The sequence below is a fragment of the Elephantulus edwardii genome, unplaced genomic scaffold (genome assembly GCF_000299155.1).
Source record: "Elephantulus edwardii isolate Elephantulus edwardi_28Jun2011 unplaced genomic scaffold, EleEdw1.0 scaffold00006, whole genome shotgun sequence".
NCBI classification, from domain to species: Eukaryota; Metazoa; Chordata; class Mammalia; order Macroscelidea; family Macroscelididae; genus Elephantulus; species Elephantulus edwardii.
Window position 1 is genome coordinate 4,200,646 of NW_006399756.1, and position 18,364 is coordinate 4,219,009.

At 53.6% G+C, this 18,364-nt stretch overlaps 1 protein-coding gene across 1 annotated transcript in view; it reads right to left on the reverse strand.

Moving 5' to 3' along the window:
- Positions 1-2,814: 2,814 nt before the first annotated feature.
- The window catches only part of PTPRE (protein tyrosine phosphatase, receptor type, E), a 43,376-nt gene continuing 27,826 nt past the window's right edge, over positions 2,815-18,364 (reverse strand). The window contains 11 exon segments of the mRNA XM_006879864.1: positions 2,815-2,889; positions 5,982-6,117; positions 7,222-7,388; positions 8,944-9,069; positions 10,572-10,706; positions 11,851-11,927; positions 12,993-13,086; positions 13,762-13,911; positions 14,787-14,922; positions 16,351-16,539; positions 17,961-18,076. Of these exon segments, the coding sequence (XP_006879926.1) occupies positions 2,815-2,889; positions 5,982-6,117; positions 7,222-7,388; positions 8,944-9,069; positions 10,572-10,706; positions 11,851-11,927; positions 12,993-13,086; positions 13,762-13,911; positions 14,787-14,922; positions 16,351-16,539; positions 17,961-18,076 (1,401 nt within the window).

The following is an 18,364-nucleotide window of genomic DNA, read 5'->3' on the forward strand; positions in this document are numbered from 1 at the left end:
GGGAGGTGTGCTACCGGAAACTGTAACACATACGTAGAAAGAGGGAACATAAATTCAACACAACTTAGTTCAACAACAAGAAGTATCAGTAACCAGACATTAAAAAAACCAGTAACATGGACATTTCTCCAAATGCTGAAACGCAGGTATCAGGCTCCTTGTCAAAAGTTTTCTTAAAAACACATAAAAATAATTCTGGGTGTGCACTGGCCTCACTCGAGAGCGTGGAAATGAAGGAGGGGGGTGGTCACACAGTGACCGAAAAGCTGGTCAATCAGGAGGGCCACCTCCCAATCACTATTTGGCATTTTAATGCATGCAACATAGAAAATCGTGGCAGTTCCGGTATATACAGGGCTTTGACTGAAGGGGAAGGAGTGGTGAGCTGAGCCCAGCGCTGACCCCTGGTCTTCAGCTGGGCAGCCTGCTGGTGGCAGCTGACCTGACCCCACTCATAACGAGACACGTGTACACAGCAGAACCTCCCCCCTGGTTCTCATCGCTGTCACCTTCTGGAAGGAAGCAGATCTCCAGACCTTATTCTTAGGTGCTCCTGGTGGGGCTGGAACCGGCAGCTTCTCAGTCAGCAGCCAAGCATGGAAGCAGGGCCAGCTAGGGACTGCTTTGTCAGGGCTGCATCCCGGGGAGTCTGGCCGCCATCTGCTTCCCCTAAGATGGGTCCCGGGGGATGGAACCTGCTCTGACCCTGCAGCAGGTACCTGGGGACGAACCACGGTGTCAGGGGAGACAAACCTGGACGGAGTTTCCTGAGGACACTCCTAGGAAGGGCCACCTTAAAGGAAATTTTTGAGGCACAGATGCCAGCCAATCCTACATCTAGTTCCAACCTACCTGACTGCCCCTGAGCCCAGGCTGCCTCGTGGTGACCCTGGAGTCTCAGGCTCTATGACCTACGTGGGAGCAGACAGCCTCATCTTTCTCCCACAAAACAGCTGCTCATTCAGATTGCTGACTAGCACCCAACACATGATCCGCTGTGCCACCAGGGCTTCCAGCTCCACAGCCCCTGAGTGGGACTGAGTACCTTGCACGTCGTGAAGCAAGCTGGCCCAGCGCCTCCTTCCCCTTGAGTCAAAGGAACACTCCTGGATTTGGGACTTCAACAGAAAGCTGATGGGCCAGTGCATCTGGGGTGCTCTCCATCTCCCATTCCGTCAGAACCCACCATCAGGGCTCACAGGCGCCTGCTGCTCACTGGCTCCAGGGAGACAGAGTGCAGCCCAGCTGGGAGCCCTGGGGTGACTGATGGTGACTGGGTCCATCCTGTGTGCTTGGCTGGGCACCTCTCATCCAGGGTGGACCTGCAGAAGCGGGGAGACTCTTTCTTCTCAATACTGTTAGTAAGGCAACCACCAGCACTGGGGTGCATCTGCACACACAAAAACAAAGGGGTGAACGGTGCAATAGAGGCCAACTCCCTTCTCAGTGGCTATGGCAAGTAAAGCCTTTTCTAGTGCTCTCAAAAAGCAAAAAAAAGGTACCAAAATATTGCACGTGGCAAATGTGTTCCGTGAGATAGACCAAACGTCATCTGCTGCTGCTGCTTTTTTTTTTTTTAAATTGTGCTTATCTGCGAGGTACCTGATGGTCCTAGGATGCTGCCTCATTGCACATGTCACTCAGCTCTGCCCCTTCTAGGCCCTTACACTGATCCTGTCTGGCTCTGGGCCCTACCATTCCCCCTCAGTGGTTCAGTAGTATTTCCATCTAAAAATAAGCTAGCCTTGACATTAAGGGTGAGCTCTCTCACTCTTTTCTCTCTCTCTGTCTTCTTTTATTAAATATTGTGGAGCAGATCTTTAAAAAACGGTATAAATCTAAATAGATTTTAAGACATTTTTCGTTTTACAAACAATCTGAACTTTTTACAAGAGGGTTTTTAAATACCAAAATGCTTCTCAGAAAACTGGAAGTGTAGTTGCCTGTGGTCATTGGCGCACGTTGTGCAGTGTGTCTGGCTCACCAGGAGGTCCGGGCTTGGAGGTGGTTTGGGTCTGGCCTCTGGACCAGATCAGTATCTGTAGCAGAAGAGGGAGGCTGAGAGATGTCATCAGTCAACTCTCAGATTCCGAGTCAGCACACAGAGGGGTGGACAGCAGGGTGCTGTGGATGGCAGCTTGGTGTCCTCAAGGCCATGGGCCACGCTGACCACCTGGCACGGCGGTGTCCCCGACCCCGTGGTTCAAACAAGTGCATCTTAAGTGCAGACCCACGGGTGCCTTCTAGGCTCAGGCACAGATGAGCAAGCTCTCTTTCATTCTTCAAGTGTCAAATGACCACAGGCTGCAACTGGCTTAGAAAAATCCCTTATTTATATTGGAGCTTCACCTGCAGCCACCAGGTTGCTTTCCAAGAAAACCAAAAAGAAAAAAGGCAGTGCTGCTTCTGAAGTTGTGAAATGAGCATGAGGGTGTGGCCGCTGGGCTTCCGAGTCCTCGCCCTTGATGGCCGCTGTCTCCAGTCCTGCACAGCTGCCTGGCACATAAGCATGCCGTCATTCAGAAGCGAAAACTGAACCTGAACAGTGAGAATCCCATGAAGAAAACGGGCAATGTTTACTGATGTTAGCAGAGACATACATGTTTGTGGACTATGATTTGGCCTTAATGTTATTCCAAGTTTTACCAAGGAGTATTTATGACTTAATGGTTTGATGGCAAGTGGCTGCTGAAGCATAGCAAAATATGTCCAGAGAAATAAGGAAGAATATTAATATCAGCTCCGAAATAAATTAACATGATCTGTACAAATGATACTGACCATTAAATTAAAAAATATTTTAAGGCAGAGTCTTCATTTGAAATTAGCATAATCAGAAAATATATCAATAAAATCTTGTACCACTTTGTAGCAGAATTCATACTGTTCCTGAAAAAGAAAAAAAGAATACATTAAAATAACATTTTCAAACACTCTTTAACTTACTGGGGAGAAACATGAACAAGTGTCCTTTTTACACTCTGGTATGCTTATATGCCTGTTAGCTTCTGGGACAGAATCTAATCACCACACACATTGGATGACTCTAAGTGATAGCGACCCCATGAACAACAGATCAAAGCCTTGCCGTCTCCAGCATCATCATCCTGACCTGCACCTCCTCCAGGCCCAATGTTGCAACCTTCACTCTTCACATTGTCAGTTCTCGGTGAGTGTCTTCCCCTCTCCCACCGACCCTCGACTTTCCCAAGCAGTATCAGATACACGTAGGGTTACTGTGCACCATCAAGTTGGAACAAACCCTTAGCTGACCCTCCAGCGGGTTTTCCGAGGCCATAGATCGCATGGGAGGAGATTGTCCATCCTCCCACGAAGATGCTGGTGGATGTGAATTGTGTACCTTTGGGCTGGCAGCGCAATTCCTTACCACTAAGCCACCAGTTCACTCAGACACATAATGTAAGTCTCAAAAAAGCTGTAGAAAAAATGTCAGTATTTAGTGTCAGCTTAGTTTGGTACGTTTTAAAACAGGCTAATTAAAATGTCTCTAGTGTTCATATTCAGACTGGAGAATAACTCATTTTGAAGCTAAGAAAGAAAAAAGTACAAACCTCATAATGCCATAAACAGTATTCTATGAAAGCTAAGTTTCAGGGCTGCACCCTTTCAGAAGCAGATATCCAGGCCTGCCTTCCGAGGCACCCTGGGGTGAGTTTGAACATCCAACCCTCAAGTTAGTGGTCCGGCACTTAACCATCTGTGCGCCCAGGGGAAGACGAGCCACATCACAAACTGGCGCTGAGATCTCCTGGGATGTGAGAGTTCTAACTCCAGGGGTGAGACCATGAGGAGTCAAAGATGGACTGTTAGTATTGCTTTAGTCTGGGTGACTTGATGGGCAACCTGGACAACTGGACATGACCCTCTCAGCGGAGTGTGTACAGCCGGGATCAAAACCCTACAGAGTCAAACACTACATGTTTCCTTATTGACACTGCAATTCCGTCAATGTCACAGCACTCTCCCTGCCTCCTCTCAGGCTCTCCATTTCCACTCGCCCTTCTCCCCTTCCCACCTTCGGAGCCTTGTTGCTGGCAGAAGCTGCCTTTGTGGCTTCACCTGGTTGGCCGTATTGAGGAGCACAGTCCAGCTGTGCACTTAGGTGTGTGAGGTACCATCGAGTCTGCTCCGACTCACAGGGGCCCCTGTACAACAGGAGACGGCCAATCCTGCGTCGTCCTCACAGCCTGCAGCATATGCACCCGGTGCTGCAGCCACTGGCTCAGTCCAGCTCCTTGCAAGGTCTTCCTTTCTCTCACTGACCCTCTACTTTCCCAAGCATGCTGGCCTGCCTTCTCCAGGGACTAGTCCCTCCTGACAGCTCAGAGTAGGTGAGAGGCTCTCTCACCAGCCTTGCCTCTGAGGAGCACACTGGCTGCTTGTAATCCACAGAAGAGGACTCACTTTAGAGGCACTTTCAAGGTGCTTCTGGGGCGTGCACTTTTTAGTGCTCACTAGGATCTGCTCTGGGAAAGTCTGCTGTCAAGGAACTCTCCAAAATACTGATGAGCACTGATGCCAGTTGAAGACTAAAGTGTGTTTGATGCAGGCCATGGTCTTTTCAATCACTTGCTGTGCATCTGAGAGCTGGACAAAGAATAAGAATGATAGAAGAAGAACTGATGCCTTTGAATTGTGGTGCTAGAGAAGAGCAATGACTATCCCATGGACTGTGTGGTGTCAGAAACCTTGAAAAGTGTCTTTCCATCCATTGTATTAGCCCCTGTGTGGGGGATGGTCTCCTAGTACCTCACCTGCAGACAGATCATCAACAACTGTGGCACCAGTATAAGAGAGCACTTTCCACACTGTGAGAGATGGTGATGGAGAGAGTGTGAAGAGACTGTAGCACTGGAGAGACTGTGAAGTAACTGTAGCAAGGTGTAACCAGAGGAACCCTGGAGATGGAGCCACAGTTAGAGGTTTTGCTTGCTGGATGACCTGTAACTGCTCTGAGATGAAGTTTGCTGGACGATTGAGGAAAGCAGCAGTTTATTTGTCCTGCTGAACTGAATCTAGATTTTCACTTGTTGACTGAGAAGCTGTCTGAACTAATTGAGGAACTGTGCCTTGTTAATCTTGCTTGGGACTTCTGGACTAAATATGCACTCGCATTGTGTGATATTCTTTGCCTCACCCAACTCAAGCTATTTTCCTAATAAACTCCACAACTGTGAGTCAAGTTTCTGAGTCAATTTGCAATGAGCACTGGACCCAGTGATTTGTAGGAAGAGGAGCAAGATCACGGAGGGTGGCATGTCTGACCATGTTGCTGCTTGTTTAGTTCTATGTCTGTTATTTATGAGGACACTGCCCCTTTTTGAAGTGGTGTAAGTCAGACTTGGCCTTCTCATATTGCCACTGCACCTTACACACACAAAGAACAGATCTGACCTGGAGAAAGTGCAGCCGGAGTGCCCCTTGGAGGCAAGGATAGTGAACCTTCATCTCACACACTTTGGACATGTTGCAGGAGAAGCTATTGCTTGGAGAGGGATATCATGCTTGGAAAAGTGGAGGGTCAGTGAAAGAAGGGAAGACTTCCCCCCAAAACAGTGACTGCAGCAATGGGCTCTAGTGCGTCAGATGATGAGGATGGCACAGGAGGAGACAGGTTTCAGGTCTGTTGTTCATGGGGGTCACTATAAATTGTACTCGACTCAAGGGCACCTAACAACAGCAACAACAAGGTTTCCACTGGACAGTCTACTTTGACTCGGAAGTTGCGTGTCAGCATTTCGTCCATCGAAAGTGAAGTATAAGCTCTTGCCCTTCCCACCCAGAGGACAGTCCTGAGCCAGGTGAGGAGCAAGGGGTCCTCACAGCTTCCATGTGCCAGCTTCCTCAGGTGTCTTACCTCCCCTCACCCCCCCTACATGAGTTCCTTTAGTGAAACACGCCCACCACGACCTAGACAAGCCCTAGGCCTCCCGGGAGTGTGCTCCTCGGCTGGTTCTTACCAGGGTTTGCACCATGTGTGGCCTCTGAAGCCGTAAGCTCTTCACTGCCTGGAATACATCAAGAAGCCCCTCAGCCTTCACACGCTCCAGGATATTGCTTAGTGCAATGAAGGTACCAGTTCGTCCAGCTCCAGCGCTGCGGAGAGAAAGCACTTCATGCAGGTGGTCCAGCCTTGAGCAGCCAGGCACCCCCATCCATGGGGAAACCTCAGCCGCCACAGAGTGACTATGTCATTGATGGGCACTGGACCTCGGAACAGGATGAAGAAACATACAACTCTGAAACCAAAGACCCGGGAATGGAAATTGGGGCCCCATGTAGGTGCCTTTAACCAGGAGCCCTGGTGGCACAGTGGGTCATGTGCTGGCCAGTGATTTACCCTATAAAGGCATGCAGCATAGGCTGTCCACTCGGTTCTGAAGGGTCGCAAAGTGGAGCTCAGTGGCAGGGGTTTTAACCAGATGGCTACCTTGTAACGGATCAAGTGGATCTTTGTTTCCATCCTCATCCCTGTGAGTCTTCCCTGCCACTTGGCCCCTCCAGAGCCCTCCTAGAAGGCCATTTCAGGAATCGGGCTGCAACCGGCCTTTATGGCACAGTGTGAGGCTTGGTCCTGGGTACAGTCCACCTGGTTGGGGCTTGTGGAAGCATGAGGGGAGCATGGGGCACTGACTTAATGCCCATTGACCTTACTGAAGGTGCCAAAGGCAGACAGTGGGCACGTGTGTCATCTACTCGCCAAGCTGGGAGAGTCTGACCAAGAAAGAGCCTAATCTCCAAGCCAGGGTGGGGTGAATTGGGTGTGGGTGAGCAGGGCTGCAGTGCTGCCTGCAGTGGACAGGCACCTCACCTGTGTGTGTATGTGAGAGAGAGAGAGAGAGAGACAGACAGAGAGAAAAAAGAGGGCCTCATCTTGGAAGTGAGGGTGAGAAAAGAGATTAGGCTTCAACTGAAGTATGGTAATGCAGTGGGTCCTCCAGTGGGGAACCAGCAGGAGCTGTCCCTGCCATGTACATGAGGGGGTGGAGCTCACCTGCCCTGCATGGTGAATGAGGTGGGGCTTGCCTGCAGGGGATGTGATAGGGCTGTGACAGATCTCCAGGTGTATGTGATGGGGACAGGGTTTGCGTGCAGTGCATGACAGAGGTGTGGCTGTACCGACAGTGCATGGTAAGGGGGGTGAAGGCTGGGGGAAGGCAGGGCTCACCTGCAGTACGTCGTGATGGGGGTAAGGCTCACCTGCAGTGCACGGTGATGGGGTGGTTGCCTGTCTGCTGCTGCTGCTTCTGCACAGCAGTGATGAGGTCGATCATGCCCTTGCCCTCCGCGGGGATGCCCACCTCAGGCCAGCCGTGGAAGTGGAACTGACGCACCAGGCGACTCTGCTCCTCCTGCCGGGCCAGCGGCTACAGGTGACACATGACAAGGTGTCACCTGCACGGCCCTCTCACCTCTGCCCCCGCCAGGTTCAGAACAGGCAGGGCAGGCTGGCCACAGCCGTGGTCACCATGACACTAGCAATTTGCTAGCACTCCTGAGCGGCCCGGGACGGCAGAGGCCTTGCTGCTGCTCTTTGGGTTCTGCCCAGAGCAGGAGGAGCACCTTGATCCTGTGGAGCCCGCACCGGCGGTGCATGCTGAGGGCCCAGAGGTGGGCTGGGGTCCCTGAGCTGACAGCCCTGGGCTCCGTGGGTGCTCGGGAAGAAGGGGCGCTGGGAGGAGGGTCCGGCTGCAGTGAGGGAGGCTCTGGAAACCATCAAGCCTGGTTTCTGTCAGACAGGAGACGCCTCCTTCTGCCCTTGGTCTAAAGTGAACCAATCCCTCTTTGGAACAAACGCTTCACTTGCTGCACCTCAGCTTTTAAACCACAGAAAAGGCTCTGAGATTTCTGTTACCTGGAATACAAACAGACTCAGACCATTAAGTCTAGTCTGACTCCGTGTGACCCTCTGGGGAGGGGAGTCTGCCCATAGTGTCTCCAAACCCGTTTGCATGGCTGCAGACTTGCGCATATTTGTTCCAAGGAGTGTATTTGAACCACAGACCTTCTGATTAGCTGCCAAATGCCTTAACCAGAGTGCCATGAAATCTCCCTTTTCTTGCGTTAAAGTAAGGCTAGGGAGCGCTCATAGCCAGTGGCTAAGGAGTGTGCTGTTGCCCAAAGGCTTATGGTTTGAATCCACCAGCTGCTCCTTGGGAGAAAGATGGGCAATCTCCTCCCATTTAATTTACAGCCTCTGAAAACCTGCTGAAGGGTCAGCTCTGAGTCACTTCTGACTTGACAGCAGTGAGAGGGCTTTTAAAAAGTAAGATCAAGGAGCTCTGGTGGCTTAGAGCCACACGTGATGTGCTGCTAACTGAAAGGTTGTCTGTTCAAATCCACCAGCTATTCCTTGAGAGAGAGACGGGCAGTGTGCTGCAGCTGAGATTTACAGCCTTGGAAATCCAGCAGAGGGCTGGTCACTAGGAGCTGCCCGGGGAGCTCAGGACTCCACAGGCACCTCTGTACTGCTAATTGGGAGTTTCTATTCCTCCTCAGGCCAACTGGCCCAGCACTGCCAGCACTGTCACCGTGACTGAGCTAGGGACAGGACGGAAAGGTGGACCTTGGGGGCTCTAAAGAGGCCGCCGGGATGGGAACTGGTGGGTCCCTGTGCTTCCATGTACTCAGGGTCCCCCGTTTCAGGCTGAATTTCTTCTAGAGGGTAGTGGGGCCAGGAAATATGGGGTACTCTTCGAGTGGTCCCTCTGCCCCACCCGCTAGCAAGGTGCTAGGTGACCATGGGGTCAGGCCACCACTTTATGGTCCTGCCACGGGATAGCCTATGTCCCTACTGGTCACACCAACCACTCACAATGTAGGGGGGCTTGGGGAGAGGAGGACGGGGCACAGCAGGTGTGGGCACACCTGGCACAAGGCCCAGCAGACCGCTGTGAGGCCCAGACAGCCTGGCAGCACTACCTGCTTGAAGGTGACCAGGAAGTCTCGGACACTGATGGCCTCGGACAGGGTGTCGCTCTTGAGCTCAATGGTGACGTCTCCGTGAATAACAGAGCCCTCTGCTGGCCAGTACTGGAAGCATTTATCCTGGGGGCAAAAATCACAGACATCACTCGAAGAATTGCTCTCACACCACCTGACCAAGAACACAACAGATGGACACGGATATGGAGGCCGAGTCACGCCTGCTGCCAAGGGGACAGCATCGAGAGTCTGTGTCTAGACAGAACTTCAGAAATAGACAGTTCCGTGTTGAGAAGGCGAGGCTATTTCATTGATGGAGCTGGAAAATGGTTTTCTGTTTGGGGAAAATGAAATCGGGTCTGTAACTCATACCAGTTACTGTAACTCATACTAGGACCAACAGAAACGTCCCCAAGCCTCTTCAATATGGATTACACCTCAACATAAAGAAAGAAAAGTCTTCACAAGTGGACCAATGAGCAACAATGTGATGAACCAACAAAAGACTGAATGTGTCTAGTATTTAAAATTACTTGGATCCACGGTCAAGGCCCATGGAAGCAGCAGGCAAGAAATCAAACTACATAACGCACTGAGCAAATCCACTGACGATGACATCTTTAAAGAGTTAAAGAGCAAGGACGTTCTTTACAGACTAGGGTGCGCACGCCCCAAGCCATGGTGCTTCCCATGGCTTCACCTTTGTGTGACGGTGGGACAATGACTGAGGAAGACTGAGAACTGATGCCTCACTACTGTGGGGTTTGTGAAGAATATTGAACACGTCATGGACTGCCAAGAGAACAAACAAATCTATCCTGGAAGAATGTCACCAGAGTGTTCCTAGAAGCAAGGACGCTTTGTCTCAAATACTTAGGGTATCCTATCAGTAGGAGTCAGCCTGGAGATGGACATCATTCTGGAGACATAAAGGTTTCTAATAAGAGGAAAACCTCAACAGGAAGGACTGACTCAGTGACTGTAGCAGCGGGCACGTGTAGACTCAGGCTGGTGCCGGATCGGGCAGGGCCTCATTCCGTGGATCGGTGGCTTGGAATGTGTTGGTGACAATTCAACAGCCCCTAACAACAGCAACAGCCCTCTGGAGGTGGGCAGTGCCCACCATTCTGGCTTAGGCCTGACACCTTGATCATAACTACCCCACATGGGTTATGGCTTACATTCAAGGAGGAGCAGAGCAACTGCTTGCCTGAAAGGTTGGTAGTTCCAGCCCACCCACCTCTGTGGGGGCAGATGAGGCAGGCTGCTTCTGTGAAGAGACTTACACACACACACACACACACACACACACGGTGCTCTGGTGACTTAGTGGTGAAGGGCTCCTCTGACAACCCAAAGAAGGAAGGCCTGTGGTTCGAATCCACCAGCTGCTCCACAGGAGAGAGATGGGTGATCTCCTCTAGTGTGATTCACTTCTGAAAGCCCACCTGTGGGTCAGCTATAGGTCGGTTCCGACCCAGTGGACCACACCACCACACAGAGGGACAACACACGGACACACACACAGTCGTGCACACACAGTGCGCAGGGCTGACGTCAAAGAGACACTGGTCACTGGCCCCTGTGTGCAGCACTGCCCTCTGGAGGCTGGGCAGCATCCTGACCTGTTCTCGCTCCTGGACCTCGGTCAGCATGACGATGGTGTGGCACTTCCACTCCCAGACCATCCTCCAGAAGTCCTCAACCGTGTGTGGCAGCGGCCCCTGCGTGGCGATGAAATAGTCCTTCTGCCGGTAGCCCTGTAAGTGAGGGGACACGGTTCACCCTGAGTCTGCTGTGGTCGTCCACCGCGGGGCCTGGAAGGCTGACGGAGGGGCTTCTCAGGGCTTCCACAGCCAGGCTGGCACCAGCCGGCCACAAGGTGCATGTTCAGAACAGTGCTGGGGTCCTCCTGGCTTGGACCCAGGCCACTGACCCAGACCACCAGGTCTGCCCCTGAATGTGGCACGGAGGTCACCTAGGATGGGTGTTGTGAGCTGGTGGTCCCTTGCAGCCCTCTGAGGAAGACCCCTGATAGCTCTGATTCTGCTTTACATCAAACTAAATAGGCGTGAAGGTGTGGAGCAAAGGTCCTTGGGAGGGGAATGAGGAAGCGGGTTCAAACTTCAGCTCCTCACGTGAACCCTCCTGGCAGCAGCACATCTGCTTCGTCAGTTGTGTCCTTCCTGCCCACACAGCCGCTCACCCCACTGGGCACACAGCTGCAGTGCCTGTGAGCCCTGGCCAGCCTCAGTGTCCAGTGCACCTGGGTGAACGTGACAGACATCACCCGAAACTTGTAAGACAGGGCTAGGTGCACACCTGTCACGTGGACACAGAAATCCACCACCGTTGAGTGGCCTCCGACTCAGTGACCCTTCACTGGGTCTCCAAGGCTGCAAATCAGAATGGCAGGAGCTGCTCAGCTTTCCCACAGTGACTGGCCACTGGATTCTAACTGCCAGCCTTTCAGTTAACGGCCAAATAAGTTATACAAGAACATCATCAATGTCTAGTAACCGTCTATCAAAAGCAGAGAGAAAAACAACTAGAAAATCACTTGGTAATGTGTCTATGCTCTTCAGGTTCCAAGGTGCATTTAGGGAGCTCTGGTGGCCTCTCGGGGCTGCAATCCCAAAGGCACATGGTTCAAATCTACCAGCTGCTCTGCAGAAAAAAGATGGGCAGTCTCCTCCTTTGCGATTTACAGCTTCTGAGGGTCAGCTATGAGTCAGTTCCAACTTGACAGTACACAGCAACATCTATTCATTTACTGTCAGAGGGGAATCGTGCTAGTGATGTGGGCTGCATGTGTGGACAGCTGAGCCGCCCCGAGCCCATGTACGTGTGTGCGTGTGTGTCGGGGGTGCTGAGCACGCATCTCCACACTAGGCCCCAACTCACATCTATGAAGGAGGCGTTGATGTAGTCCGTGTACTCCTGACCCCGTTTCATGGAAAGGATCACACGATTGAAGTCATCTGCGGAAGAGGGATTTTACTAAGCCAGTCTGCATGGCATCTAGAACCTGTTTCCAAGTGCTTTTTGCAGACAAACCAGTAACACCTCTGGAACTATGCAAGTCTGTTTGCACCATTTTTCCAAGAGCACGTGCTCTTGTCATATCTCAGTGTCCTGTTTTGGCCTTTCTCACAGCATTTCACACTTTCCCTCAGGCTGTGACATCACAGGCTGTAGGAGACCACCACTGGGAGTCTTCTATGCTCTGGGCAAAGCCCACGTGGCTCTACTGCAACAGTCACCTGACTGGCTCTTTGCAACCGAACCAGCAACATATCCAGGGAAGGGTGTAGCTGCTATATTTGTTTTCCATTACTTTCTGATGTAATCCATGCCAAATTTAAATGGCTGTATTTCAGCAATAGAAAGAGCGTTTGGGTAGCCAACCCTACGACCAGCAGATAACTGGACTGCACATGGTTTCACAGCCCACATGGGCAGCACTAGCCAGGCCTTGCCCGCTAGCCTGCCCTAGACTGGGCACTCTGCTGACACCCGTCCAGCGCCACAGCAACACGCCAGCCTCCAGGACAGGCTGTTCCAGCCCCACTGCCCTCTCCACTTCCGAGCCCCACGGCGGCCCCACAGCAGCACGGGCTGAGCTGCAGCCTCATGGCACCAGCAGCCCCGTCCCGACTGGGCACACGCATCCTGCTGCTGCCCCTCAGTTCACAGGAGGGGTTCAACGGGGCGTTTTGGGTTTTTAATAATAATAATTTCAATGAACATCTATAGAGATTTTGGAATCCCATTCATTCATTGTTGCACTTTTCTCCCCACCCCCAGTTCGCTCCTCTCCTTGAAAAGCAAAAGACAAACTCCTCAGCAGGGTTTTAAGAAGTGAGTCCACAGGGCCAGCTCCACTAATTTCTGCCCCAGCCCAGCCCTGTCCCTGCACAGTCTTGTCCTCACCTTGTCCCCACCCTGTCCCTCCCCCAGCCCTGTCCCCGCACAGTCTTGTTCTCACCCCGCCCCCAGCCCTGTCCCCGCCCCGCCCCGCCCCCAGCCCAGCGAGGCAGCCTTACAGGGGATGATCTGGATGACCCTGGCCTTCTTCATATTGGCCGGCAGGTTGCCCGTCCGCATGTTCTCCTTCATGATCCGGACATTGGTCAGCTTCTGCATCAGAAGAGCACCCAGGCGGTCAGGGCCCAGCCCCTGAAGGACGGGGGTCCTCCCTGCACCTCACAGGACTGCTTGTCGTCAAGCATGACTGCGCCCCTTTCCCATCAGCAGGCGCTCCCCGTGCCTCTGTGCCACATGCTGGTCTCACGAGATCTCTAATGTTTGCATCATGCCACCGGTGTCTTCAAAGACAACGGCAACCCTCCCTCCTCTGTGCACACTCACGTGACCCGCTTTACTGCCACGTTCACTTTCCTGTAGGGCCCTGGGACCGAACACCCAGTGTCTCTGAGGGTGTCTGTGTTAGGAGGGCAGCCTTGGACAGGGACCCTGGCAGATGCACACACTCCCTGGCCTGGCTCTCGCCCTGGGCACAGCGTCCTCCTGAATCCAGTCAGGCACCTCCCGCCTTCTGGGGCTCACACAGAAGGTGCTGGTTGACCAAGGCTCCTTTCTAGCCACCCATTTTCCTTGTTCCTGTGTGGCTCCATTTGGCCACCTGACCTGAAGAGAGGTCTAAGGGGCCCCCGTGCAGCCCCGGGCACCACCTGCTCTGAGGGGTACCTGTGAAACCTGTACAATCCTGCCTGGCCATTCGTTCCAAAGAGGGACAAAGGAGGCTAATATCTGTGCAACCCCACCAGCCACCCCTCAGGGCCCGGCACCTACCCGGAACTCCTCCTCCAGCCCCACCTTGTCGAAGTGGCTGGCGGAGCTGTGAAGCGCCTGCAGGTGCTTTTCCAGGGAGGACACGTCGAGTTCCGTGTCCCCGTAGAGGTAGTACTCCAGTAATGCTTGGTAGATGAATGTGTACTGCATCTGCGGATGAGAGAATGGGGCCTCAACGCTGCCCGGCAGCCTCTCCTGCTCACGGTGCCACCCAGGGGGCAGGGGAGGGACGCCTGGCTCATTTCAGCCCTTGAGTAAAGATTGTAATGACCAGACCGGAAGTCCAGTGGATTTGAACTCACAGCAACCCTGTGGGACAGAGATGAACTGTCCTCATGGGCTCTCCAAGCTGCCACCTGCATGGAAGTTGACCGCCATGTCTGCCTCCCCTGGTCCAGCTGGCAGATTCAAACCACTGACCATTTGGTTAATAGCCCAAGGCTAAATCCACCTCACCAGAAGGGCTCCTTGACTGATGACAAATGACTGAGGACTTCCCCCCTGCCAGGCACCCTTGGATGGTGGTAGGATCCCCACTCACAGGAGGACTTAGGGCATAGGGGGCAAGGGAAGGTCTGGGGGTCCCAGGGACAGTGAGTCAGGTTCTCTGGCCCAGACAGGCTGCTGGACAGGTACTGCCTGTAATCGGGCACTAGTGCCCACTGGGGGGAAGGGAGTGAAGTGGGCAGTGAGTCCAAGGGAAAGGACAGTCCCAGCTGTGGGGTACAGGACACCATGAGGTTATATCTGTTGGGTGGGACAAGCTGAATGTGACTGTGCGACCCAGGGCACTGGGTCAGCCTCGGCTGTGGGGTGCCGCACGCTGGGTCAGCCTCGGCTGTGGGGCCCAGGGCACTGGGTCAGCCTCAGCTGTGGGGTGCCACACACTGGGTCAGCCTCAGCTGTGGGGTGCAGGGCACAGCACGGCAGTGGTTAGCATGCAGCCCTGGGCTTCCGTAGGCCCCATGGTGGTGACTGTGCGGCTCTAACGCAGATGAGGCTGGGCCAGAGGGCAGGGCACTCACGTCGGTCTGAACCATTTGGGGACGCTGGTTGCGGATTCTGGAGACAAACTCGAAGACGTCCACCTTCTGTTCAGCGAACATCATGTCGATCATGGCATCGATGACGATGAAGGTGCCAGTGCGGCCCACGCCCGCGCTTGGGAGGAAGGGACACAGGTGGTGAGTGACCGCCCACGTCAAGGACTGGATGGGGCCCCCCTACAGCAGAGGCTGCTCCCGGGAGGACGCTGGTGCATTTCCTGCGGTTAATAAGGGCGAATCCAAGTGGCAGCAAGTCAGAGAAAGATGAGCGGCTCCTCCCGTGCGACCTCCAGAACCGGGAAACCCACTGAAGGTCAGCAGAGCCGGTTCTGACATTACTGCAATGCTGCTGTGGGTCAGCTGTTGAACAAAAGGTCAGTGGTTCTAACCCACCAGCCGCGCCCTGGGAGACAGTTGAGCACACGCCTCTATACAGATTTACAGCCCCAGTAACCTGCTGAGGGTCACTGAGTCCAAACCCCATGGACAGCAGTGGACCTGATGGCTAGTGTGTGGCCACCAGGGGGTGCTGCATGCTGTCTCTGGGAAAAGCAAAGGGTCAGCGAGGAAGAGGAAGCCCTTCAGCGACCCTGACGGACCCGTGACAGCCACAGTGGACTCCAGCACGTCCGAGATGGTGGCGACGGCGCAGGCTTGGACAGAGTTCAGGTAGGTCATTCACAGGGGCACTCAACAACAATGACAACAACAATCAGAAACGTCAAGAGCCTGGTCCCTAGGTGACATGCCAGTCAGTCCTCAGCTCCTGTGGCATGGTCATTCCTTGGAGCTGCCCTCCTCCTGGCTCTGGGGGTCCTTCTCCCAGCACACCCCATTGCCCTTCTGGACACACACACACACACACACACACACCCAGCCATTGCATTGATTCTGCTCATGGTGACGCCGTGAGATTTGCAGGGCTGAGAACACACCCCTCCCCCGCCTCCCTGCCATTGTATGGACTCTGCTTATGGTGACCCCATGCATGTCACAGCAGACGCAAGCTCCTGTGGGGTTTGCAAGGCTGAGCGTGCGCGCGCGCACACACACACACACACCCACCCCTGTCATTATATGGATTCTGCTCATGGTGACTCTGTACATGTCACAGCAGACCCAAGCTCCGGGTTTGCAGTGCCGGAGTTAAGATGCAAGCCTTATTTCCGAGACACCTCTTGGTGGACTTGACACCCCCCTTTTAGTTAACAGTAGACCGTTATGGCCATTTTTGTTTCACAGTGCAGGAAGGTGAGGTCCAAGGTCAGCTTACTCGAGGCCCCTCAGCTCCCAAGTGGACCGGACACCAGGTTCATCTCATTGCCCCTGCCCCTCAGCCTGAAAGACCACAGGAGCCGTGGGAAGAGCTAGGCTGGGGTAGGCGGGCTTGGCCAGCATCTGCAAGTTCTGACTGAGTGACCACAGGGGCCCTGCTGTGTTCTCCAGGATGGCACCCGATACCAGTGCTGTGCTCCACGGGGTGCCGCCTGCAACTCTCCCCAACACCTTTCCGCGGTCATCACCTCAGCGGCCGGCCACTCACCTGCAGTGGACCACGATGGGCCCAGCATGTGTGGGGTTGATGGTCTTCACTTTCTTCAGGAATTTCAGCATCCCGATGGGCGTGAAGGGCACCCCAAAGTCGGGCCAGCTGGTGAAGTGCAGCTGGGAGATAAGCCGTGGGGCTTTGCTGTCAGGAAGCTGTGGGGACACGAGCAAGGGTTAGGGAACCCTGAGCAGGTGCCACGTCACTGTCCCACCCCAACATCTTCTCTGATGAAGCTCAAACAGCTGTCCCATCCCCAGGCCCATGCTGGTGGGGGTCGCTGAGTGGGAGGTGCAGCTGCTGTGGACAGTGCTAGGGGGACAGGACAGCAGGCCCAGTGGGTGCCCTCACAGCCCAGGACAGGCAGGCCCCAGGATGCCTGAAGCCACCCACAGCTGGCCTGAGGCTCGAGGCCTGCAGATGGACAGGCAGCTGGGACATGCCCTTTGTGCCTGGGGTCACTGCCAGCACTTCTGTCCCTCCCCAGTGCATGGAAGATGTGCCATGCACTGGACTCCAGGCCATGCCCTCAGCTTTGCCACCCAGACTCTAAAGTCTTGTTCTCTGTGGCCACAGGCGAGGGGCTGTGCATGTGCGTGTGACATGAGGACATGCACGTGTGCACATGTGCTTGTGTAAGTGTGACATGAGGACGTGCATGCATGCTGTGTGACGTGAGGACGTGCACATGTGCTGTGTGTGTGACATGAGGACGTGCACATGTGCTGTGTGTGCGTGTGATGTGAGGACGTGCACATGTGCTTGAGTGCGTGTGTGAGAGGAGACGTAACAAAGATAAGGCTCATCCTTTCCCTTCTTTGCTCTGGCTTCTAGAAACCTCAGCGACAGACCTTGTGATCAAACCATTGTAATGGTTCGATTGCTCAATCTTTGATCCCTGATAAACAGCCTTCTGCTTTTCTACGGTCTTATGAACCTCATACAATTCTATTCCATCTGCTTTGTATCCAGGTATTTTTTATTGAAGACAGACTTCAGTTCTTTTTGCAGGAGCTAGGAGGACACTCTCATGGCCTGGTGGAAGCTGTGCTGCAATCCAGAAGGCTTGCAGTTCGAATCCACCAGCTGCTCTGCAGGAGAAGGATGGGCAATCTCCCCCGTATAAGTTACTGCCTCAGAAAACCTGCCGAGGGTCAGCTATGTGTTGGTTCCGACTTAACAGTATACAACAACAAGAGGAACTAAGTATGGAAAAAATGAGGACGTTTCATATGTGATTGAGAAACTGTCAAAGATTCCTGGAGTCCAGCCTCACAATTTCAGTGTGTTATAGAAAAGGACTTTCAACTGCCATGCCCCCACAACTTGCTTGACTTTCTCCTAGAAGTCTAGAATGACCACTGTTGGACACAAGTTTCTAGAAGCTTCTATCCTATTCTCTCATGGACTTGTGCCTCAGGTCCACTTCTGCTGACTCACATCCACTGCCCGCCCATGTCCACCCACTCAGCCCTGCCTGGCCACTTCCTCCACCCCTTGGCCACAGGAGTACCCCCTCTCAGCAGGAGCCCTTGAAACACTGGGGTGCCAAGCTCGTCACAGGCGGACACTGTGCGCAGTCTGGACCTGGGGACGTACGTACAGACTGGATGCAGAACTTCCTGATGGTGTAGTCCACCAGGACCACGCAGTCCTCCACACACACTCGGATGTTCCCGTATGTCCAGCAGCCCTGGTCGGGCCAGTACTGGTGACACTTCTCCTGCAGGGAAAATGGAATCAATGTGACCAGGACAGTGGGCCATTTGGTTACCGCTCTGCTTCCCACCACCCTCCCAGACAATGCACCACCTTCCTTAAAGACACCTCACCTCCTTCACAGACACCCCACCACCTTCACAGACACCCCACCACCTTCCTTAAAGACACCTCACCACCTTCTTCAAAGACACCCCACCACCTTCCTTAAAGACACCTCACCACCTTCTTCAAAGACACTCCACCACCTTCACAGACACCCCACCACCTTCACAGACACCCCACCACCTTC